Source organism: Sciurus carolinensis, chromosome 12 (genome assembly GCF_902686445.1).
Source record: "Sciurus carolinensis chromosome 12, mSciCar1.2, whole genome shotgun sequence".
NCBI lineage: Eukaryota > Metazoa > Chordata > Mammalia > Rodentia > Sciuridae > Sciurus > Sciurus carolinensis.
The window spans coordinates 101113193-101140097 of record NC_062224.1 but is presented as its reverse complement, the minus strand read 5'-3'; the positions used below and the strand labels follow the sequence as shown (position 1 = coordinate 101140097).

Below are 26905 nucleotides of genomic sequence, written 5' to 3'. Positions count from 1 at the left end.
GGTGGTAGGGGAGAAGAAGGAGGAGAAAGAAATGGAGGCTTAGAGTTTAGTTACTAAGAGGAACGTAATTTGCCTATGCATTGCTGACCTCCATTCTAAGTCTCCTAAATCCTTTCATTTATGATAAGTCCCTTAGATCGTTTACCACACTTTCTCCCTTTGGGATTGCACTCTTTTTTTTTTGGTGGGAGTGGGGATACTGGGGTTTTACTCAGGGTGCTGAGCCATATCCCCAGCCCTATTTTGTATTTTATTTAGAGACAGGGTCTCACTGAGTTGCTTAGCGCCTCACTTTTGCTGAGGATGTCTTTGAACTCTTGATCCTCCTTCCTTAGCCTCATGAGGTGCTGGGATTGCAGGCATTAGCCACCGCGCCCAAGTGGGATTACACTCTTTATCTTGGCCAGTGCTCTGTGAGAGTGGAGCTAATGGTAGGGAAGACATGTCCACCAGGTTCCTTTCTCAGCTATTCTCAACACAGTGCTATTGTTTTGGTAGGTGAAATTTAGGATATCTCATTAATTGAGTGGGTATTATTTCTAGGAAGCAAGATTGCAAGGTAACTGATATAACCAAAGCAAAGAAACAAAAAACTGTAATCAGTTTTGTTATGTATTCCTTGAGTATAATTCATCAGAATTAGACAATGTTTATACTCCATTATTGTCCATGATGAGATACCGATCTGATAAGATGAATATTCACCAAAGAGATTTGTGTGGTGGCAAGTTAGTTCATAAGACTTTTTTTTTCTTTTTTTTTCTTTTTTTTTTTTGATACAAGGGGCTGAGTCCAGGGGCCCAAGGGTGCTTAACTACCGAGCCACATCCCCAGCCCTTTTTATTTTTTATTTTGAGACAGGGCCTTACTAAGTTGCTGAGGCTGGCCTTGAACTTGTGATCCTCCTGCTTCAGCTTCCTGAATTGCTGGGATTATAGGCATGTACCACCACACCTGGATAGTCATAAGATTTTTTTAATGGCCTGGATAAAGTATTTAAGATATCATTATATTTTTGGTATTTGTGCCTTGTTTATTTATTACCTTACTGATGAATAATCTAGACCCTGGAGAATGGTCGTACAATACTCTCATGTCCTTCATTTATCCTACCCCCCTTAGCCCTTCATAATTGGCATATTGTGTACTATTTCTTCCCATTCATTCGTTCATTCCTTCATTCATTCATTCATTTATGGTATTGGGGATTGAACCCAGGGTCTGGTGCATACTAGTCAAACACTCTACCCTGAGCTCTATTCTTAGCCTTTCCCAGTCCCTCTTAAACATGTTCTGATTAATCTTTTTCTTGCTGTCATTGCTCCAGATTTGTTCTCTACAAAATTATCAGTGGTTTCTATGTTGCTAAACCTTATTTCTCTTGACCTGTCAGCAGTATTTGTTGTAGTCAATTATATCCTCTCCTTGAAACACTTTCTTCATTCAGCTTTTGAAACACTGTACTCTCCTAGCTTCTTAATCTTATACCTGTGTCCATCTCATCTTGTATGAGCACCCAGAGCTTGGAATTTCTTGTTAAGTCTTCCTTCCAGTTGAATCTCCTTTTTTTTTGAGCCAAAGTGTCAATTTCTTTAAATGTTATTCTCAAGTTCAGTATTGAATGGGAATGTCAGTTTATAATAAGTGAAATAATGCTTTTTTATATATAATGCTTTATTTTGTGCTTTTTCTTCTTTTTTCACCCAAATGGCATTCTTAGGACAAGAAAAAGAAAAACATCTCAGCAAGTTCTACTAGTTCAGTTTACTCTGTGAGACCAGTTTCATCAGAGAGGAGAAAACTGGTGAGTACTTAGATACCATAATTAAATAAAAATTATTTATAGTAAATTTATTTATTCATTTATTTTTAAGGGATCTCACTTTGTTGCCCAGGCTTGCCTGGAACTCTTGGGCTCAAGATCTTCTCCTGCCTCAGCCTCTTGAATAACTGGGATTATAGGCATGTGCCATTGCATCAGTCTGTGTTAAAGTTTTGATGTACAGTTAGAAGTTTTATAATATAAATTTTCCTGTTACTTTTAAATAATTTTTTTTCTATTATACTTGTTGACAGCCAACAGAACACCAATATTTGTTTTTTCTTCTTCCTTCTACTCACCAAAAAGCATTTATCACGTTATATTTTGTATCCATTGTGGTTTGTTTATTTATTTTTTTTCATCTTTGGTTTGCTCATAAATAGATTATATACCATAAATTTTGGAAACCTTTTGGTGTTGGAGTCTGTGTTTTCTGATTGTAAAATAGCATGTTGAAATTTGCAAAAGCTGCTGCTAAACCCTTCACTGAGAATTTTATTGGGAGTTCTTTTTTTTCTTCTGCAACTTTCTTTTCTCTTGCCCTTTTTCAGCTATGCATTCTTGTTCGTTTAATTATAATCTTATGAGACCACTATCATATATGCAGTCTCATTGACCGAAATGATATGTGACACATGACTAATTAAACTTGTGTTTCGGTGTTATCTTTTTTTCCCCTCCAGTATTGGGATTAAACCAGGGCTACTCCACCACTGACCCATATTGTCTGGTATTGTGATGTGTCCTGCTTCACTTTTATTACTGAGGATTACTTTGGCTATTCTGGTCCTCTTATTTTTCCAAAGGAATTTCATGACTTTTTTCTTTATTTCTTTTTTATTTTTAACATAATACCTTTATTATTTTTAAATTTTTTTAGATGTTGATAGAATTTTATTTTATTCATTTATTTGTATGTGGTGCTGAGAATCTAATCCAGTGCCTCACACTTGCTAGTCGAGCACTCTACCACTGAACCACAACCCCAGCGCCTCCTTTATTTTTTATTTATTTATTTTTATATGTTGTTAAGGATCGAACCCAGGGCCTTGCACATGCTAGGGTAGTACTGTACCACTGAGCTACAATCCTAGCTATTTCTTTCGTGTTCTATAGTTTTTAATCATAGAGGTCCTTCACTTCTTTTGTTAGTTTGATTCCCAAGTAATTTTTTTTTTGAGACTATTGTAAATGGGATGATTTTCCTAATTTCTCTTTCAGCTGATTCATCATTGGAGTATAGGAACACAACTGATTTATGGGTGTTAATTTTATATCTTGCTACTTTGCTGAATTCATTTATGAGTTCTAGGAGTTTTATGGTAGAGTTTTTTGATCTTCTATATATAGGATCATGTCATTGGCAACAGGTAGTTTGAGCTCTTCTTTTCCTATTCATATCCCTTTAATTTGTTTTTTTGCCTAATTGCTTTGGCTAGAATTTCAAGGACTATGTTGAATGGAAGTGGTGAATGTGGGCATCCCGGTCTTGTTCCTGTGTTTAGAGAGAATGTTTTCGGTTTGATTGCATCTTAACCAATTTTCTTTTTTAAATTTTATCTCTAGTTTTCCTTCTATCTCTAGCCAGACTGCTTTATTTTCTCTTAGTTGAATATATATCACTTGTTCTTTTAATCTGCATCTTCATCCATTATTATTATTATTATTATTTTTGCAGTACTTGGGATTGAACCCAAGGGCACTGTCCCACTGAGCTGCATCCTCAGTCCCTCCCCTACTCCAGGTACTGGAAATTGAATCCTGGGGTACTTTACCAAGGTGCTACACCCCAACTTTTTAAATTTTTTATTTTGAGACAGGGTCTTTCTAAGTTACCCATACTGGCTTCGAAGTTGCAATCCCTCTGCCTCTTCCCACGTAATTGGAATTTCAGGTATGCATCACCGTGCTTGACTATATTGTTTTTTTTCTTTCTTTGTTTTTTTTGCAGTACTGGTGATTAGAACCCAGGGCCTTGTGCTTGCAAGGCAAGCACTCTACCAGTTGAGCTATATCCCCAGACCTGTGCTCAATTATCTTTCAAACTTTAGTATACGTTTTGTTTACCTTTTTTCCTGGTCACCTACTTTCCTTATTTTTTGTACCAGGGATTGAACACAGGGGCTGTTTTACCATTGAGACCTATCCCCAGCCCTTTTTAATCTTTTATTTAGAAACAGGATCTTGCCGAGTTGCTTAGGGCCTCACTAAATTGCTGAGACTGGCTTTGAACTTGGGATTCTCCTGCCTCAGTCTCCCTTGCCGCTGGGATTACAGGTGTACGCCACTGTACCTGGCGGCACCTTCCATCTTTTGGTAGTTGATATTTTGAACTCCTTTTTTTTTTTTTAACATTTTTTTAGTTGTTGATGGACCTTTATTTTTATTTATTCACATGTGGTGCTAAGAATTGAACTCAGTGCCTCACACATACCAGCTGAGTGCTCTACCACTGAGCCACAACTCCAATCCAATATTTTGAACTCTTTTAATATTTATTTACTATTCTTCCTGCTTTGACACTTGGCTATTTCTTTACATAGGTTTTTTTGCCCATAGCTTTATGTCTTTGTCTTTCTTATGCTAACTCTGTATCCCAAGGATGGTAGGGTAGGGAGATTGTCAGATAGTTCTGGTTTGAAGTCAAGTCTCTTCTTCTGACTTGCTCTGTGGTATTCAGGAAGAAACCTAATTTTGTTTAAGTACTTTGTGAAATAAGAATGATAATATAATATAATATCTGTTCCACAAGAAGATTGGAAGAAGTAAATTATTATGTTAGTATATTGACTATCACATAGTTATGGAACAAAAACATTGTTTCTCAGTCTCCTTTCCCTGTAACTATAGTATCAGTACACAATTTATATTTTCTAAATGATATTTTTTTGTTTCAGAAATCAGATCAGACAGAAATTCTTTATTGTAATACAAAAAGAAGACAGGAACTGAAAAGGTAAATTTCCCCTTTTTCTTAATATATTTTTACTGTTTTGGTTTAGGATTATGAGACTAGGGGCTGGGCGAGGTGGTACACACCTATATCCCAGTGGCTCAGGAGGTTTAGACAGGAGAATCACAAGTTCAAGGTCAGCCTCAGCAACTTAGTGAGGTCCTAAGCAACTTAGTGAGACTCTGTTTTAAAATTAAAAAATAAAAATGACTGGGGATGTGACTCAGTGGTTATGTGCCCCTAGGTTCACTCCCCAGCAGCAAAAAAAGCGAAAGAAAAAAAGAATTATGAGATTGAATTTTTAGATTTGAAAAATCTTTTCTTTGATTAATATTGTTTTGCATACAAGTATCTCTGACCGTGTCACAAATTATGACTATTGAACTTTCATTTTTTTTTTTTTTTTTTTTTGTGATGCTAGGGATTAAACCCAGGGCCTTGTGCATTCGAGGCAGGCACTCTACCAACTGAGCTATATCCCCAGGCCCTGAACTTTCTTAATGCTATAAATTTCAGAAAAAGTTGAGTGAAATAAAGTCTTTCAAAAGTATATTGTGGGGGGAAGGGAAAAAATAACAGAATGAATCAAACAACATTACCCTATGTAAATTTATGATTACACAAATGGTACGCCTTTACTCCATGTACAAACAGAGAAACAACATGTATCCCATTTGTTTACAATAAAAAAAAAAAGAAAAGAAAAAAAAAGTATATTGTGTTCTACAGTATACATTACAAATACAATGTAGATTTTTATCTAGTAATTTGATTTTTAATTTTTTTTTTGCACCAGGAATTTAACCCAGGGGTGCTTAATGACTGAGCCTCATCCCCAGCTCATTTTTATTTTGAGACAAGGTGTCACTAAGTTCCTGAGGCTGGTTTTGAGCTTGATATCCTCCTTTCTCAGCCTCTGAGTCGCTGGGATTATGGGCTGTGTCACCATTCCTGGCTCATCTTTTTTTTTTTTTTTTTTTTTGTGGTACTAGGGATCGAACTCAGGGCCTTGTACTTGCAAGGTAAGCACTCTACCAGCTGAGCTATCTCCTCAGCCCCCTGGCTCATCTTTGGTGATTTGAATTGGCACATGATGATAAGATACGTGACTTAATTGTATCTGTAAAAAGAGGTTGTGGACTGGGGTTGTGGCTCAGCGGTAGAGCGCTTGCCCAGCATGTGTGAGGCACTGGGTTTGCTTCTTAGTTCTGCATATATATTAATAAAATAAAGGTCCATCAACAACTAAAAAAATAAATAAAAAGATTGTGCTAATTTAGAAATTATGAATAATTTATCTATCTAACCTGTAAAGAGAGTATTTAGCTTACTGAATTGAAATGGCTCTAAACTGTGTTCATTAACCAGCACGTGATTACAACTAGAGAACTTGGGGAATGATGATAGGAATAATGGAAATTATTTTTCTTTAATTTTATCCTTGGGATAAAATTTTTAGAGAAATTTGCAGTGAAGGAATTTCTTGTCACTATGGAAGAGGTAAATAAATATGAAAAGTATATTGTGTGACAAAAGCTGTAAGGTTTCTCTGAAGATAAGCAGTTAGAGAAAACAGAAGAGCAGTAGTACATAAATACAAATGCTGCTTTCCAAACAGTCTCAGTTAATATCTACTGAAAACAAACACAAACAAAAATCCATCTTTTCTCTGACTTCAGTTTTCTTTTGAATCACCTTTTGGTGATATGTCTATGTTGTCATATCGTCTGTTGAAATATATTCTGTCACAGATTTCATGTTAAATTGGCAATTGCTTGCTAAATTTTTTGAATTAGATTTTAAATGCCTTTTGAATTAACCACTTTTTCTTCTTTAAAAATTTTTATGTTCTAAAAGTACAAGACTACTTGACTTTTCAGAACCTTTTGCTTAAGGGCACCTTTTTTAAGCCCTTGATCTTAATCAGTCTGTATAGGGTAAAATGTAAGTAAATTTTTTATTGATACACCTATCCCTTAGACTTGCCTACATATACTTCGGAAGGAAGAAGAAATAATCTTTTTTTTTTTTTTTTTTTTTTGAGACTAGGATTTAAATTGTTCTAAGGCATCACTGAAGTAAGTTTAGCTTGTCTCAGTTTTTATTCAACATCTGCTCTTTGACCTCAGCTTCACTTTGAAGTGCTGAGTAGTTAAGTGCTTACTTCAGTAACATTTTGGCATGCCTGAAAATATCTGATGCATGATCATATCATTATGTGAATTACCATCATATCTGATCTTGGGATATAAGTAATATGGACAAGACATGCCCTTTATAATTATTGTTAGTGTCTGAATATTCCTTTTCAAATATTGGCAAGCATTGTAGATGTAATTTTTAGTAACATTTTTCTTTAGCCAAAGACAAAGTATATGTATACAAGATATTTTAGAATTATCTTGTCACATATATATCCAAGCAATTATGGTATAGGAGCTATTATACAATTAAAAGTTGCAGCAGGGCTTAGTGGCACATACCTGCAGCAGGATGATGACAAGTTTGAGTCTAGCCTTGGAAACTTCATGAAACCTTATCTCAAATTAAAAAACAAAAACAGAAAAGGAGGCTGGAGATGTGACTCAGAGTTACAGTGGCACACACATACACACAAAAATTGCTTAGGCAAGAAAGCTGTGGTATTGTACTCCGTTGATATCAACAATGCATTTTAAAAAAATATTTAGGTACCGGAGATTGAACCCAGGGGTGCCCATTGAGTCACATCGCAGTCATTTTTAATATTTTATTTAGAGACAGAGTCTTATTGAGTTGCTCAGGGCCTCTTTAAGTTGCTGAGGCTGGCTTTGAACTTGGGATCCTCCTGCCTCAGCCTCCCTAGCCACTGGAATTACAGGTGTGCATCACCACACCCAGCTTCATAGTGTATTTCTAACAACCATTGGTTGCTTATAGAGAAAGTAGTTCAGTTGCTGCTGTTGTTCACTTAATGGAGAATTAAATTTCTCTTAAGGTTATAAGTATTTCTTGTATAGCATCCTTTGTGAAAAAACAAAACTCCCATAATTGACTCAGCTCTAAAGAAAGTCTTGAAATTGGTGTACAGACAGTGAAAGCTGAGATGAAGATGGAAAAATAAAAGTTTTGTCATGTGGGAAGCCAGTTACATTATACCGTTACCATTATTCCTGCTCCTTGATTTAGTACACATAGATGTATTAGTGATAGAAATATAAGCAAGGGCAACAATCTTAGTCTGCTTTCAATATTTCATTATTCAGAAAGCATTTCTTAAATTAATGCACAGTTTGTGGGATTTCTTCAGAGACAGTCCATTGTCATTATCCACATCTTTTAAGTCCTTCAGTCGCAGAAGAGATAAGCTTGTACTTCAGTTTTTATTAGATATAGGAATATTGCCATCAATAATAGTAGTCATTCATTGGAAGAATTAGCCAAAATAGTACCTTATTTTTCAGTTGCTCTCAGTTAAAAGTGAGTATATAATTTAGTATCCTAAATGTGCTTTATGATGACTGAAGGACCAAATACAATAACTAATAATGTTGAAAAATTATTGCTTCTGCAATATATTTTGAAGTGTTACTTACTAATTTTTTTAACAGCCTAATTAGAATAATTAAAATGTTGAGAAAATTTCACATTTATTCTAAGGAGTTTAATCTAGAGTGATGATATTTGACTTCAACTGTTTTTAATTTTTTTGTACTTGTAGATAGACAGAATGCTTTTATTTATTTTTATGTGGTGCTAAGATTCGAACACAGTGCCTCACACGTGGTAGGCAAGCACTCTGCCACTGAGCTGCAGCCCCAGCCCCTTTTGTTTTTAACACTAAATCATTCATAAAAAATAAGTTATTTGCTCCATGTCATTTATCTAAGATCTTAGAATTTTAACATGCTTCTTAGAACTATAATATAGCTGTCAATAAGAAATGAAAATTTTAAGGTTTAATTTTTTTGATCTTTAAAGTATTACAGTGTTGAATTTTCATTAATTATGAATGTAGACCATGGTGAACAGATTGCTGTGAAATATGTAGCACTGGGCTATTGTGAAGAGCAAATAAACTGGGAATGTGAAATGCTCAGAGAACTGTAAGAACCTGTTGAAACTTAAAGATTGTTTTCCTCTACTTATTAATGGATAATGATAGTCTTTTTGTATGAAAGAGATAACAAAGAAAATAAAACCAGTTGAAGACTCAGGTGAAATTCCTATAACAAATCTGAGATGTTTGTTGTTTGTTCTTACATAATTAATTATTTGATAAGCCACTTATTTACCATTTCTTCCTCCCCTGAGGGACTGTAAGCTAGTTCGGGGGTAAGGACTCTATTTGTTGTGTCTTCCTTTGCCTCTTCAGTACCTAACAGAGTGACTCACACTTAGAAGGCACGTAAGGATTTATTGATTTAATGGATTGTGTTTCAGTGAAACTTATTTCACTTTCTTTCTGTCCTCATAGTTGCATCTAGTTCACTAAGCAGGAAAATATTATTATCACCTCTAGCTATTGCTACTTTGAAGATTTTAATGCATTTCTCTTTGACTGTTTACTAGGTTAAATTATTCAGACCATAGAATGTATACAGATTTGTGCCCTGCTTTTTTGCTTAATGTTCTATCATTATGGTTTCTCTCTTTAGAAACCTTTCATAAACATTTGAATAGACTATGATAATCTATCATATGCATGTGACTTTAAAAAAAATGATGTCTAAAATTTCAGTGATTACTTTATACCTGTTTTTCTGGTATTCTAAATAATCCTGAGGTGAATATCTAAAATATTTAAAAAATTTGTTTTTGATTTTTTTTGTGTGTGTGTGTTGCTACGGATTTATAAAATGTGAATTACTGAGATATCAAAAATATAAGGGGGAAGGAATGATGGTGGAATGAGACAAACATCATTACCCTATGTATATATAAGCATTTTTTTTTTGCTTTTAATTTATATTGCCAAATTCCTTTGTAGAATAACCATATCACTTTACATATCTACCAGCATCATATGAGAGAGTCCCTTTTACAACCTCTTACCAATTTAATATTATTTTAAAATCTTTGCTGATATGATAGGAGAAATACTATGTTTTTGTTATAATTAGCTTGTTTGTGATTATTAGGAAAGTTAATGTTTTTCTCAAATGTTTATTAGTCTTTCTCTTTTTCTCTTTGGTTACTTTTCTGTTTATGACCTATTCTAGTGCTTTAGTATTTCTTTCTTTCTTTTTGGCAATACTGGGGATTGAACCCAGGACCTCATGAATGCTAGGCAATCGCTCTACCACAGAGCTGCATCTCCAGCCCTCTTAGTACTTTTTTTTTTTTTAATATTTTTTAGTTATAGATGGATACAATATCTTTATTTTTTAATTTTTATGTGGTGCTGAGGATTGAACCCAGTGCGAGGCAAGTGCTCTACAACTGAGCTGCAACCCCAACTCATCTCAGTAATTCTTGATGAGCTTTTCATACACTAAGGCTAATAAGTTTTCACATAACAAATAGCATTTCCTAGTTCTTTCAGATTTATAATTTCTTTTTCCGATACTGGGGATTTATTACTGAGTTACATTTGAAGCCCCTTTTTTGTTTTTAATTAAAATAGGTTTTTTTGGCAAGGTCTTACTGAGATCCTGAGACTGGCCTTGAACTTGTGATCCTCCTTCCTCAGCCTTCTAAGTTGTTAGGAATAAAGGCATGTGTCATTGTACCTGGCTTAATTTTTATTATTTCTTAGTATATCTAAAGTTTTAGATAATCACATACTATGACTGTTTTACTTTACTATTTCTCCCACTGTTAAGAAGTTCTGTATTAAAAACCATGTAAACATTCCCTTGTTCTCTTCCACTTATTAAAGGCTTGATGGAGAAGTATAGCAGTTATATAACAATTTCATTTTTTTTTTTTTTTTTTTTTTGGAATGAGGGTTGAACCCAGGGACGCTTAACTCCAAGCCATATCCCCAGGCCTTTTTATTTTGTATTTCGAGACAGGGTTTCGCTAAGTTGCTTAGCTGGCATTGAAATTGTGATCCTCCTGCCTCAGCCTCCCAAGCTATTGGCATTACAGATGTGCTCCACATCACCTGGCAATAATTTTATACTTAAGCATTTCATCTACTTGAAATTTATGTTGTCTGATATATAAAACTGTAGTTTTTTCCAGTAGTAAACCAATGGTTTCAACCTCATTATCCAGTAATTCCTTCCAATTAAAAATGCTTTCCAAAATAATGTATGAAAATAAACATTTTTTTTAAAAAACCTATGTACCAGGAAAATATTATTTGGGGGAAATTATCAAGCATCACAGATACCTTTTGGGTTTTGTTTTGTTCTTAAGTCATGCATGATTAATAGTATTTTGTTTTTGTTTTTTTTTTTTTTTCCTACATCTGAATAAGATGTTGGGGTAAATAGTGATATACAGATAGCAGTGTCCCATAGAATGCGGGTGGTTTTGGCCAAGGGAATAAATCTGCACATGCACATGTTAATAAAATGTGAGATATGATTGAAATGAGTAAAATTTGTTTGCTTTAAAAAAAAAAAAGCGCTTTCTTTTTTTTTTTCTTTTTTGGTGCTGGGGATCGAACCCAGGGCCTTGTGCTTACAAGGCAAGCACTCTACCAACTGAGCTATCTCCCCAGCCCCCGCTTACATTCTTAAGTAAGCAGTTTCTTAATTTTTAAGAAGTTTAGAGTTAGCCCAGTTTGTCAACCCTAACAAAAATCATACAGAACAGTGTGTATATTTGTAATGTAACCTAGGTTTCTGTGCTGCTTTACAGATTGAATGTAGAAGTCGACACAGAAACACCGAGAAAGAGACCAAAAACCAGTTCCTCATCCCAAGGACCTGCTAAAATCCAAGAAACATCATATTCAAATGATAATCAGATTATCTTGCAGATTCCTTCTTCAAAAGGAATTAAAGATACTAAAGTTAGAAATATGAAATTGACAAATGTTAGAAATAAGCTTGGACATGAAATGAAAAATCTTAACAGTCATAAAATTGCCAAAGATATGAAACCTAAAGTTGAAGGCCAAGCAAAGGACAAGAAGTGGCCTCATTTACTGGCTCAGAAGGAGAAGATGAGAGAACTAACCAGTAAATTTAGAGACAATTCTGAAAAACTTGTCTTGGAGAAATGCCAGAAAAATCCATTTTCTCAGGATTGTAATTCCAACAGGATAATTAAGGAACCTTTGGAATCTAGAAGGAAGATCAGCTTCAAAATCCCAACAAAATCCTGTAGTACGCTCCAGAGACTGGTAGAAGAAAACGTCTTCAATTTAGAGTCTAATAAGTCAAAGACTAAACAAGAGGGCAAAGGAGGCCTGGGAACCTCACGAGTTTCATTAAATTTAGCCAGGCACAAAACTGAACGCCTATTTTCAGATTCGTCGTATAAACCTGAGTGGAAAGGAAAGCATCGTCATGGACATCAAGAAAGGAATGATTCAATTTCCAAGGAAATGCTTACCCAGGTAAAGTACAAAATGAAGAATTTGGATTTAATGTGCACACACGCACCATGTATGTATATTTCTCTCTATATATGTAAAGTCAGGATTTTGTTGTTTTATTACTGAGATAATAAGAGGGCTAATTCAAATTTAGACTGAAGATATGTATTGGTTTCTTATTTTAGTCTCTTCAATTGTAGCTTCCTTAGGAAGATAACCTGGCAGGTATAGGGATCTATAATAGAAAGGAATGTGTAAAGATACGTGAAGAACGGTTACCAATAGTTCTTTGAATAAAGCATATTAATGGACTCTTAGGCTCTTTTTCTTCCTCCTCAGGGATTAATATTCTGAAGAGCTGGTTCCTTTAACAAATTGTGTTTTCAGTGCCACTGTATGCTAGGCACTGCAGTAAAATAGTGGGAAAAATGCATATAGTCTCTGTTTTCAGAGGCTTATTCATGGAAGAAGACAGTCTCCTTAAACATGATAAAGTAAAGTACTTATCACTTAATGTTGTAATGCACAGCCTTGGAGGAGGTAATATTTAAGCTGAGAACCAAAGATTGAATTGGAGTTATTCAGGTGCAGGTGAAGTGGGATGGAATGGAGAAGCTCTTGCTTCCAGGCAGAGGGAACTCCCATAAGCAGAAATCGAGACTAGAAAATTTGGCACATTATTTTCTTTCTAGATTATGTAATAAAGTGGCATTTGTGGACTACATGGAGAAGCACTCTGTATAGCTTTGTTTCTGTGACACTAAAATCACTTACCATTAAGGGAACTTTTAGAACTTTGGAACATAAGAACTTTAGGACCTAATAAATTCTGAAATTTAGCAACTGCTTATAAATAGGGGTGGTTAAACCTGCCTGCTTTTAGGTGTTAGGTAGTAAAATACTTCTGAAAAATGTAGGGAATATAATTAAGGTGGCATAAGAGCTTTGAGAGGGTGTTCAAGAGAACTTGAAGGGGCCCAGAAAGGAAAAGAATTGAATTTATTCTTTTTACTGCTTTCTTAAAGGAAAAGAACCTCCAGTTTATCTTTTCGTGTTATAAGCAATTCTCTAGAGTAGAAGAAATGAAAGGACCTTGAAATTGTCAGTATACTCAGTGATCATCATTGTATCATTCTTGTTCCCCATGTGCTATATACATCTAAGGAATAGTATGAATAATCTCTTTAGTGCATTTTATAGTTTGGGATTGAACCCATGGTTCTTAACTACTGAGCCACATCCACAGCCCTTTTTATTTTGTATTTTGAGACAAGGTCTTACTGAGTTGCACAGGGCCTTTCCAAAGTTGCAGAGACTGGCTTTGAACTTGTAATCCTTCTGCTTTAGCCTCCTGAACTGTGGGGATTACAGGCATGAACCCATCATACCTGGTTTATAGTTTCTTTTGATCTCTATGTAAAATTAATACACAAACCAAAAGAGGCATATGACATGAATATTAAGTTCTAGGGGAAGTAATTTTTGCAAACCTACTTCCCACTTATCAGAATTAAAACTCTTTATTAACTGTTGCTATAATAGCATTATTTGACTTAAAGTCATTTAGAGGGGCTGGGGTTGTGCTCAGTGGTAGAGCACTTGCCTAGTATGCGTGAGGCACTGGGTTCAAACCTCAGCACCACATTAAAAAAAAAAAAAAAAAACTAAACAAAGGTATCGTGTCTATCTACAACTGAAAAATATTTTTAAAAATATAATTTAGATACTGGAGCAACAAGGGCAATATTGTCCTTGAGTATGTTATCTTTAGCTTATCATTGACAGGGGATAATTATCCGAATACTCTGTTTAGTTTTACTAATTCTGTATAGTTAATTATTTTCCTGAAATGAATGTAATTTACAAGGAGCCAGTTGTATTTTTCTGGCTTTATTAATCCTGTTAGTAATCTTATTATGCTTTCCTAAATAGAAAATAACTTGTTTCTTAGACTATATAGTTCTTTGATATAGACCCCTATCAGTTTACAACCCCCCTTCCACCATAGCAAATTAATATTCTAGAGATTTATGTTTTTTTAGGCTACTTTTGAAAATAGCATCCCATTTAATTATTACAAGTCTGGGAGGTAGGAATTCATTAGTTTAAACTAAGGTAATTAGTTTACCTTAATTAAAGGTACCTATTGTGTATTGGATACTTCTCTTTGTGGTAGTGACTTGAGAAGTGAGTAAGAGAATCTTTGCCCTCAGGGTAGTCCCAGGGGGGCAGATCAGTAAACAAAAATAATTGCACTGCAATGAAGAAAATGTGGGAGTCTTAAGAATTGGATATAGTGTTAATATAAATCTCTGGGTGAGTTAAGGAAGATCTCTCTAAAGTAGAGATTCCTAAGTTAATTCTTCAAGGACATGTACAGGGAGGAATAAAAGTACTGACCAGCTAGGTAGAGGGCCATTGTGTGTAATGGCACAGAATTGGTAAGGTATATGGATACTTAGGTTGTTTAGTATGACTAGAGTCAAGGTGTGTAGAGGATATATAGAAGAACAAGTTGAATGGGAAACCAGGACCCAGACAATGAAAGATTTTGTGTCTCTTGGGAAAGATGGGTATTTAATTTTGTGTCCTGTAGATGGGAGAGAGCCACTGAAAGGTAATCAGGAATAATCAGGTTTGGATATGAGGTGTCCCCCCAGAACTCCTGCGTTAGCTCAGGAATATTTAGAGGTGAAATGATTAGATTATGAGAGTTGTAACATAATCAGCTCATCCTAGTTTGAATGGACTAGGTAGGTGGTAACCATAGGCAGGTGGGGCATGGCTGGAGGAGGTGGGTCGGTCACTGGGGGGGTGCCCTGGAAGGGTTCATCTTCTTTGGCCCCTTCCCCTCTCTCTCTGCTTCCCGGCTGTCATGAGGTGAGCAGCACTTCTCTGCCACACCCTTCTGCCATGATGTTCTACCTCACCTAGGGCCCAGAGCAGTGGAGTTGGGCCACCATGGACCTCAGAAACCGTGAGCCAAAATAAACTTTTCCTTCTCTAAGTTGTTCCTGCTGGGTAATTTGGTCACAGTGAGGAAAAGCTGACTAACACACACATTTTTCATTTAGAATCATTTTGGTAGATAAAACCATTATTATTCTCATTAAATCCATTCCCTTTTGTCATCTCTTGAAAAAAGGCATCTTGATCCCTGTATTTTTAATAAAGCATGGTAGGGAGAGGCAGTCAGTAAGACTTTGATTTGTAACAGAGGAAATTTTTAGGGACAGTTGACATGAACTTTTCTGGATTGTTGAGTGATAGAAAATTCACTGAAGTCATTAGAAGTGTCCTGTGGTCAAAGGAAAGTTAGGGTAGTAGTGGCTTAAAGAAGAGAATAAGAAAACTTAGAATATCAGGAGTTATAGGAAATTTTGACATCCGTCTAATTTGCTTGGCACTACTTAATTTAAGAGAATTTAAAGATCTCTAGTAAGGTTTAAAGTGAAGTGGAGAAGAGATTTTAAATTCCATGGTTGTGGAATAGTAAAGCAGTAATGATCCTCTGTGTGTGATGTGTATGTGTCATGTCATGTGAAGTTTGATGTTGAATAGTTAGGGTGGAAGCTAAATTCCCAGTACAGCCATTTCTTCATGTAACATACTTACTTAAAGCGAGGCTCTCATTTACATGGTAATAGTTCCTGTAAAATGGATGTGAGTTTGGCATTATCTTGGAGAATTCTTAGAAGATGATTTGGTCAGCAGTACTTTTGTTTCCTCTCTCCTGCTTGTAGGGTCACTTGGGATTTATTCATTTAGCCAAAGTGCTGGTGCAAAGTCGGAATTTTTGGAGATTTTCAGTCTGTGAAAAGAAAAAAAAAAATCCAAAACCTCTCATACTCTAATCACCTATAATAGAACCATAAGAATATTTAATACAAGGCATCTTCCAACCTTTTCTCCTTATCCATGTTAGTCTTCAAGTTTTCTTTGTTTTGTCTTTTTACTTACAATGACTCAGTGACTTGTACATGAAAACTTTATGCCACTAAAGGCTGTTTTGATTATCTTTACCATGATTCTTTTATTTCTTAGGGTGGCAAGTGGGTTTATTATTACAGTAGGAGTGCTTTTAGGAATGTGTGTATGAATGAATAAATCCTAATGAATTTCTCCCACATTTCATGACTGGGTGGAATGGGGTTTTTCTATTTTAGGGGTGGTTTCTTATGTGGGGGCAATTACTCCACAGGGAACATTTTAGCAATGTCTGGAAACATTTTTGATTGTGAACAATCAGGTGGTTGGGTAGCATTACTGGCATCTGGTAGAGTCCAGAGACGATGCTAAACATTCTACAGTGTACAGGACAGCCCCACCGTAGAGAATTTTCTGTTGATAGTGCCATGGTTGAAAAACACTACTTTAGGTATATGTTTCTGTTTTAACTAATAAAAATTACTTTTCATTTCAGAGGTTTGAAACACCATGTTCTTCAGTGGGACCTGAAAGTATTCAAGATACAGATCAAGAGGTTACTAATATACTTATTTACTTATTGAATATTTTAATGAAAGTCAGTCAACCAATTCCTTTTGTTAATAAAATAGCTATAAAAACCTTGAAAATAAAAAGGTAACAGTAATATCTCTACTTAAATCAATATGTTGACTTTTATGAAGTCATCAAAACCATTTTTGAAGATTATTTAAACTTACTCCATCACTTTTTTTGCCTTTGTTTTTAATAAGTTAATCTGTTTTGGAAATAAAAGTATAGAACCTGTGGCCCACAAGTTATCTGAATTTTGGAATTTAATGTTGCCATGCTTTTGTGTGTTTATGCCTAGGATTGCTGAAATGCGATGACTTGAACATGTTTTCGATTTGTTTTTCTACTCAGCAATCAGATGAAATAGTTATTTATTGAAGATGAGAGTACATGGTGTTTTGTCTTTTAACTTGTTTCTTCATTTCCCAGCTGTAATCTCCTGATTGATCCTCATAGAGTATTGGAGATAATTTTTTATTCTCTGGTCCTGAATTAAAATTAGATTCTCAAAACACTTTGTATTTTTCTTTTTATTTACTTTTTTTTTCTATTTTCCTATTTAAGCTACATTGATAATTTAAAAAAAAATTTTAATATGTATTTTTAGTTGTGATGGACCTTTATTTTATTCATTTATATTTTATATTATTTTATTTATATGTGGTGCTGAGAATTGAACCCAATGCCTCACACATGCTAGGCAAGTGCTCTACCACTGAGCCTCAACTCCGGCCCCATTCATAGCTTTTCATTTGTACAATAAGTTGTATTTTTCTTCCTTGTGAATCAGTGCCCCTTGATAGATTTCTTACCTCTTCTCTATAGCTAGATTAAATTTTCATTTCTTTACACAAGAGTACATCAGAGAACTACTTCCTGAAGTAAGAAAGTTCTTAAGATCTAGATTTCAATTTTGGATGGTTCATAAACAATACTAGAAAGCTTAAGAACACTCATCATCTAGATAAAAGGAAACTGTCTCTTAAGATACTTTGAAGTGAGAATGAAATTTCTTTCATGTCCATACACTAGGCTCTATGTAAGGAGCTTCACGTAGCCTTTTTCATTTAATCCTCACAAAAATCCTAAAAGGAAATAACTATTGAATATTTCTATTTTGTAGATGAGTTAACTCAGACCCGAAATAGTTAAGTAAGGTTACAGAGGTAATAAGAGAAGATTTTTAAAAATATATGTATGTTTATGAATCTGTATTCTTTTTATCATACTTCCTCCATATTTCTTTAAATTTTTTTCTTTCTACAAACTTTCTTAAGTGATTTAGTTAAGAATTAATTGCTTTCTTATTAATCTAAAGATTAATGTTTCACTGGGGTCTTTAACAATTTAGATGCAGATAGTAGAAGAGCTTCATGCTGCACGTGTGGGAAAAAGTGTCGATTTACCTGTGGTACCACCTTCTGGAGAGCTAATGAGTATGGAAATTGACTTGGTGGAAGATGATGTACATTCTTCTGCTGGTATACCTTATATGTTAATATTTATGATTCCCTGTACTTTCCTAAGAATGAATGTGCTAACATTTCAGTTTTACAGTATTTAGATGAAAAATGTTAAAATTTTGTTCATTCGGAATGATTTGTTTCTTCTAGCTTCAGGAATCAGGTCTAGTATTTTCTTCATTTGTTTTATATCTCTCACATTATTAGGCAATTAGACTTACTTTTTCTTCCTTTTTTGCCAAGAAGCAGTAATAATACTCATATGTTGTTTTCTAGGAGAAGATAATGATAAAGATTGTCTAAAATCTATTAGTATACTATTGTGAGTTCTCTTTATAAAAATAACAATGCTATCTTAAGATCTACCTTCACATTGCATTTTTCACTTCATTAGGTGCATTAACTTATCTGATCCTCAAGGCCCTGGGAAAAACAATGCTAGTGTTATTGTATTTTCTTTCTTTTATACATATTTTGCATTTCAATTATATTTTACTCAGGATAGTTAAAGTCAACTTACACCTCCTAGGTGCATAGCTGAACAGGGTGTAGAAACATGGGTACTGCTGGGGCGGGCAAGTCATTTTATGATTGAAAATACTACTATAAACAATTTATAATATTCTATTGTTAGATAATTAAACATCAATTACTACTCTTTCCCTCAAGAATTGGAGTAAAAGCAATTTTATTCTAAAGGACTTCCTTTTTAATAGAATGCTGTTCAAAATCACTCTCCTTTGCCATTCTCTACTTCTTGACTTCCTGTGGGTGTTTGCACAGATCTTACCTTCTCTTCCCACTTGGATCTAGCTGAGTCCCTCCTCCTCCTGCCCCCTAACCCCCTTCAGATGTCCTCCTCCCACAAACGGGTTGTTTTTTCCTACTCACGGGACCCTTGATTGATTGGGTAGAAATTTACATGGCAATCAAGTGATGAGCCAGATAGATATCAGCTTGAGAGTCCAGCCAACTGTGTGAGTACCTTGTACAATTAAATTTATAAGACACAGAGGGGTTTTAAAGTGAGTTTTTTAAAGCTTCTATGATACCAAAATTTTAGTCATTATACAAGTCTATTATCAAGTGTCATGAAATCCTAACTTGGCTCCTCTTCTCTAGCAAATACTGATTCGGACAAAAAACTTCTAATTGTTATTGACACGAATATTCTGATGAATCATCTCAAATTTGTTAGACTTTTGAAGACAACAGAAATACCAGGTATTTACAAAACATAGCTTCTGATTTTCCTTCTCGAGTTAATATTTACTATTAATAATGATGTGGGTTTTTTTCTTAAACATCTCTATTTGGATGATACTAATTTAAAATGATCTATTTGATTATTATGAAATCATTTACATTAGGAACTTAGATTGAGGAAGCATATCTGCTAAACTCACTTCTTTTTTCTCTTAACAGCATTTAAAAAATATTTTGTTGATCCTTATATCCTCTTAAATTTTTACTTTTTATGTATTGTCATATTCCTACCATTGCCTTATTTTCACAAAAAACAAATTTTTGCTGTGTTTTCAGACTGGAAGCCTATTAGTAGGCTGAATAACATTTGTTAGAAGTCCCTTTTTATATTCTGTCTAGAGTTCCTGTTTCCCTTCCCTGTTGGGACTTTGTACTTTAAAACTTTCACTTCTACAGCAGTTTGAGTTATTGAGTTAGTAACTCAATAAGTGTTTGGAGTCTAAGAAATCTGTTTACATTTTAGGCTTTGATGGACTTGTTCTAATAATTCCCTGGGTGGTTGTGCAAGAGCTAGATCGTATGAAGGCAGGAAAACTACTAAAACATGCCCAGCACAAAGCTATACCTGCAGTTCATTTCATCAATGACAGCCTCAGAAATCAAGATAAAACACTGTGGGGTCAGTCAATACAACTTGCATCTCAAAAGCTTTGTAAGTATTATTATTTTAGGGTGCTTACTGATAAAGATTTGTTTGGGTGCTGACTCATTGGAGGGAAATGGTGCAAAATGTTTTAGCCAGCGGCATATGAAATGGAAAGGACCATATGGTGGTTGTGGCTGGGGTTTTTTTTTTTTTTTTTTTTTTTTTCTCTCTTTTCTTTTGGTGGTACTGGGGATTGAACCTGGGGCACTCTTCCACTGATCTGCATCCCTAGCCACTTTAGTTTTTTATTTGGAGACAGGTTCTTACTAAGTTGTTAAGGCTGGCCTCAAACTTGTGATTCTCCTACTTCTACTTTATGAGTTGCAGGGATTATAGGTGTGCATGGCATAGCTGGCTATTTTATTTACTTTTGATAAGTACCTGAATAGGTGCTCAAAAATATTTATTGAATGTCTATTTCACAAATATTCTTGCAATTTTAAATATATTTTCCAGAACCATGTATCTTAGAAAAAGTGATACTACAGATTAACTTGGTACCTTTGGATGAGGGTACTGTTCCCTCTAAAGTTCCTTTTTATTTGCTAAATTGAATTGTTTGAAGGTAACTAATGATTTAAGTTGCCCATTGTGCATTATCCATGTTATTTTCTTCAAACTGAAGGAAGGAAAATGGGCTGCTTTGATTGTGCCTATGCAGCTCCCTGATTAAGGGGCTGAATCTCATTTCCCTCTGGCTCGTGCCCTGAGATAGTTGAGTTCTTTGTAGATTTTACTAGTAGATTGTGAACTCCTAAGGAGTTTATTTTTCTGTATCTAGATGGTTAGTGCAGGGATCTGGCACAAATTTGGCTCTATATAAATATTTATTGGAGAATGAGCAAGTTTTCCAGTTTGAATGATCAGAGGAGTAAGTAATATAGGCTAACAATTGAGAGGAAAAAAGCTTGTAAACTAAGAACAAGGTTGAAGCTTATTGGTTAGTGTATTGAGTTTTAGTGTGTGGATACTCGCCAACAAGAGCTTTAATCAATGTCTGGGTCCAGGCTCTAAAGAGTTTTTTTTTTTTTTTTTTTTAATAATTTTTTAAAAACAGATGTAACATTTTTTATACCATTATTTTATTTATTCATTTTTATGTGGTGGCGAGGATTTAACTCAGTGCCTCGCACATGGTAGGCAAATGCTCTACCACTGAGCCACAACCACAGCCCCTCCAAAGACTTATCCAGAAGTAGATCTGAAGTATGGTCCTGCAATCTGTATTATTAATTAGCTCCCATGGGACTGGGAGGCCGGTAGTGTGAGGGCCTTTGAGAAGCATTATTTTTGGTCATATTCCTACCATTGCCTTATTTTCACAAAAAACAAATTTTTGCTGTGTTTTAAGACTGGAAGCCTATTAGTAGACCGATTAACATTTGTTAGAAGTCATTTTTTATATTCTGTCTAGGGTTCCTGTTTCCCTTCCCTGTTGGGACTTTGTACTTTAAAACTTTCACTTCTACAGCAGTTTGAGTTATTGAGTTAGTAGCTCAATAAGTGTTTGGAGTCTAAGAAATCTGTTTAAATTTTTACATTTTAGGCTTTGATGGATTTGTTCTAATAATTCCCTGGGTGGTTGTGCAAGAGCTTAAGGAAAAACAGATACAAGAAACTAGTTATGTTGCTGGTAGAATAGTTTTGCATTAGTTCACAGAGATATTATATGGATAATTTTTATTTATTTAATTTTTTTAAGCAGGTAATTTTAAATATAAAGTAATTATATAATTAAAATCCGTGTCCGAATTAAGACTAGAATTTATGGCTTTTGCTTTCTAGTCTGACATTTTAGTTAACTGATCACATTTCTTTTCTTTGAGTTTATTGATTAGGTACATCCTAGTCCATTTTAGTAGTAAACTCATCATTTTATTAAAGAAATAACTATGTGCCATGTGTATATTGATCTAGATTTGTCAAGATATTCTTTGTTGTCTTTTTATTTAAAAGTTTTTTGTCTTTCATATGCTTAAAAAATATTTTTAGTTGTAAATTACACATCACCTCTTTTATTTATTTAAAAGATATACTTTCTTTTTAAGTTGTCAATGGACCTTTATTTTATTTATTTATATGTGATGCTGAGAAATGAATGTAGTGCCTCACACATGTACCACTGAGCTGCAATCCCAGCCCAAGATATACTTTTCAAAAAACTATTTTTATATATTTTTTTAGTTGTTGATGGACCTTTATTTTTATTCATTTATTTATATGTGGTGCTGAGAATCAAACCCAGTGCCTCATACATGCTCGGCAAGCTCTCCACAACTGAGTCACAACCCCAGCCCTGTTCGTTTATTTTTACGTGGCGCTGAGGATCAAACCCACCCTGTTCCCCATATGTGCTAGGCAAGCGTTCTGCCACTGAGCTACAACTCCAGCCCCCGTTGTCTTTCGTATACATTTTTAAAAATAAATTTAATTTTTTAGAGCACTTTTAGATTTGCAGCAGAGTTAAGCAGAAGTTACAGATATTTCCCATATGCCCCCTACTCTCACATATGCACAGCCTCCCTTATATGTACCCCACCAGGACATTACATTTATTGCAACTATGAATCTGCATTGACACAGCACTATCACCCAGAGTCTGCAGTTTACATTAGGTTCATTCTTGGTGGTGCACATTGTATGGGTTTAGAGAAATGTATAATGACGTTTATCCACTAATACAGCAGCTTGCAGAGTGTTTTCATTGCTGTAAAACTTTCAGGTACTTTTGATTTGTAAATACAACCTAAATTTTTCATGTGATGGCCAGATTTCTAATGTGCTTATTGACAACTGCCTTTGCTACATTTGCAGATGGACTGAGTGATGAGAACAATGATGATAGGGTATTAAAATGCTGCCTGCAGTACCAGGAATTATTCCCCTGTTCTCTTGTCATTCTGTGCACGTGAGTTTCATAATAATTTTACTCCTTTAAAAAAAAAAATAGCTATGCTAAAGAATTTTTAAAAATCATATTGTATCTCCCAAATCAAGAATGAAGAAAACAACCATAATTTTCTGAATCTATCACTATACTCAGTTATATCTGAAAATGTGTTAGCTCTACAGTAATGAAGTCTTAATTGGATGAAGTTTCATTTCATTTTAACTTATGTACTATTCAGAAAATGTTTCGGAAAACAAAGAAAAGGTCAATGTTAAAATCTGGCAGAATTTTTTAGTCATTAGAGGCAAAGAAATTAATTTCTTATTTATTTATTGGAAAGGAGATAGTTTATATTGCAGTTTGCTTCTGAGTGCCTGTTATGGAGTTAAGACTGCCTGCATTGGAGTCCTGGGTCTTTCAGTGTTTGACTTTCTGACCTTTCACAATTTTCCCAATGTAGTTTCATCATGTATAAGAAACAGGGAGAATAATGTTTGCCTCATAATGTTATTTTGAATATCCAGATAGAATATGTCATGGACGTAGTATAGTGCATAGTGCATAGTTAGATCTTAGTAAGTTTTTCACTTCTTTTCTCCTCTTCTTTCTCCATTAATTTTTTTTTTTTTTTTTGCAGTAGTGGGGATTGAACCCAGAGTCTTGTGCTTGTGAGGCAAGCACTCTACAACTGAGCTATCTCCCCAGCCCTCTCCATTAATTCTTTTAAAAAAAAATTGTTTAGTTGTTGATGGACCTTTATTTATTTATATGCGGTGCTGAGAATCATGCTAGGCAAGTGCTTTACCACTGAGCCACAACTCCAGCCCCTCCCCATTAATCTTTTAGTAACTTAGTTCTAATGTAAAACACTGTAATGCTGAGCAAAATTGTTACTTAACAATTGAGAAAAGGATATAAAAGGATAGAGGAGCAATTTTAGTTTGCAGTTTTAGTATGAATTTTATTCATCATACAGTTTTATTCACTTGAAATTTATGATCATGCTCAAATTCTGTGTTTATGAAATGGAGTGATTGTACAGGTGAATCACCCTTAGAGTTTTCTTATAGAGTGGGTGGTCAGTATTATCGATTTAGCTATTTTCAAAAACAATGTTATTCTTTTTGCTATTAAATATTAGAGATTTCTATCTCAGTTTAAAATTGTGTTTTAATCTAGGACATATTACCTTAGAGTTTTTTGAAGGCTGAAATAGTAATATGTAAACCAATTTGAATTTGAGATAAATTGAATTTGAGAAATAATTATTTGTTATGTATTTAGTAATTTTTTGTTCAGTTTAGAATGAACATTAAATTGGTGAGATATTTTAATTCTTCCATTATTTATGCACCCATTTATGAGTATTTTAGTGAAATTAAAATTTTAGCTGTATCTTACTTTTAGTTTTTGCATTGTTTTGTGTCATGCGGTGAGCCTGTTTTTTCCTTTCTTCTCTTCCCTTTCCTTCCTTTTTAAAAAAATTCCATTTTCTTCCTTCCTTCCTTTTTTTAGTTGGTTTATTGTTTTTTCTGTAAATGATAATTATTATGTGTACTGTGTAAGTCTTACCAGCTGTTGTGAGGACACATTTCTGTTAACTTAAATAGACGATGATAGTGATGTTTATAGTTAAATATCAATTGATAATGATAGTAGTAGGAAAAACTCTACCCCACTATATGCTGTGCATCATTCATCATTCTAAGTGCTTTACTTAAATATATAGTCCTAAGTCTGGACCTGCAACCCCTAATTAATGTTTTCAGTCCATAGTTCATTCTGTGTGTGTGTGTGTGTGTGTGTGTGAGAGAGAGAGAGAGAGAGAGAGAGTGAGAGAGAGAGAGAGAGAGATACTTGGCAATTGAACCCAGGGATGTTCTACAACCAAACAACAACTCCAGTGGCTTTCCATTTTTTAATTTTGAGATAGGGTCTTGCTAAGTCACCAAGGCTGGCCTCCAATCCTTCTGCCCAGGCCTCCTGGGTTTATAGGTATGCACCATTGCACCTGGCTTTAGTTCATTTGTCTTCTAAACTCCAGACTTACATACTCACCTACTTATTTGATATCTTTACTTATATCTCTCATAGACATCTGAAACCCAGCATCACCAAAAATGAGCTCTTGGTTTTTCCTTCTAAATTATTCTTCATTTAAATGGAAAGTGTCATGTCTTACCCATTTGCTGCAGCCAGCAATTGAATAATTTTATATTTATTTATATATGTAATATGTACATACATATATATTATATATATTTTTTGTTGTTGTTGTGAATGGATCCTTTTTATTTTATTTATTTATATGTGGTGCTGAGTATCGAACCCAGGCCTTCGAATGTCAGGCAAGAGTTCGACCATAACTCCAGCCCCCAATTGAATAATTTTTGATACCTGCCATTATTTATAATCAGCATCCAATTGGTTCTGTGCAGTCTTCTTTTCTTTATCTCCCCACCACTGTCCTATGTCAAGCCATGTTATATTTCTTTATTTTTTTCTTTCTATTCTGAGATTCATTGTTCTATTCGCATACTTGTTCTCCATTTATTCTTCAAAAAGTTACAATAGGGCTGGGAAGATAGCTCGCAAGCACAGGGCCCTGAGTTCGATCCCCAGTACTGCAAAAAAAAAAAAAAAGTTACAATAGTTCCTTATTTTTACTTTTTAAAAACTTTTCATTATGGAGAATGCTAACAAAATTCAGAGTGAAGAAGAAGAGTTAATAAACTCCTAAGTACCCAGATACAGTAATTATTTAAATTCTGCCATTGTTACCATACTTCTATCCACTCCCCATCCTCCAACATGATTATTTTATATAGTTCTTTGTATTTTGAGGAAAAATGTACTTACATTGAAATGCACAGGTATTGCCTGTTGAATTTTGTCAAGGATATGATGGCATAGGCCACATCTTTCTTAATATATAGGACTCTTCCCTTACCCCAAAAGTACTTGCATATTCCTTTGTGTTTTTTCCATTTCTTAAGGCTGAAGCTTAGATCATTTATCTGGGACAGTTGTAAATTTCCCATTAAAAACTGTTACAGTTTTAGTTCACAAATTTTATATGTTTTATTTTTATTTTCATTTAATTTAATCCCTTCTGACTTCCTTGTTGACTCACAGGTTATGTAGATGTTTATGGCTTAAGTCTAAATATTTGCAAAATATCCTGATAGCTTTTTGCCATTGAATTATAGTTTAATTCCACTATGACTTGAAAGAATAATTTTTATAATTTCTAGTCTTCTAAATTTGTTGAATTTTTTTTTTTTATTTTTTTATTTTATTTTTTTTACGTTTACATAGGGTAATGATGTTTATTATATTTTTCCCCTCCCCCCCCACCCCCTCCCACCCCTCCCACCCCTCTTTTCCCTCTACACAGTCCTTCTTTCCTTCATTCTTACTGCTCTCCTTAGCCTAACTCTAAACCTAACCCTAAACCTAATGCTAGCCCGTCCCACCCCCCATTATATGTCCTCATCCGCTTATCAGCGAGATCATTCGTCCTTTAGTTTTTTGAGATTAGCTTATCTCACTTAGCATGATATTCTCCAATTTCGACCATTTGCCTACAAATGCCATAATTTTATCATTCTTCATTGCGGAGTAATATTCCATTGTATAAATATGCCACAGTTTCTTTATCCATTCATCAACTGAAGGGCATCTAGGTTGGTTCCACAATCTGGCTATGGTGAATTGAGCAGCAATGAACATTGATGTGGCTGTATCTCTGTAGTATGCTGATTTTAAGTCCTTTGGGTATAGGCCAAGGAGTGGGATAGCTGGGTCAAATGGTGTTTCCATTCCAAGCTTTCTGAGGAATCTCCACACTGCTTTCCAGAGTGGTTGCACTAATTTGCAACCCCACCAGCA

General features: G+C 34.6%; 1 protein-coding gene across 1 annotated transcript in view; it reads left to right on the top strand.

The window, feature by feature from the left end:
* Positions 1 to 26905, top strand: part of Swt1 (SWT1 RNA endoribonuclease homolog) — a 94888-nt gene that overhangs the window by 4881 nt on the left and 63102 nt on the right. Inside the window, exons 3-10 of the mRNA XM_047520035.1 lie at positions 1721 to 1804; positions 4720 to 4778; positions 11568 to 12270; positions 16673 to 16732; positions 18101 to 18230; positions 19335 to 19436; positions 19942 to 20130; positions 22939 to 23032. Of these exons, the coding sequence (XP_047375991.1) occupies positions 1721 to 1804; positions 4720 to 4778; positions 11568 to 12270; positions 16673 to 16732; positions 18101 to 18230; positions 19335 to 19436; positions 19942 to 20130; positions 22939 to 23032 (1421 nt within the window). The remainder of the gene's footprint in view (positions 1 to 1720; positions 1805 to 4719; positions 4779 to 11567; positions 12271 to 16672; positions 16733 to 18100; positions 18231 to 19334; positions 19437 to 19941; positions 20131 to 22938; positions 23033 to 26905) is intronic.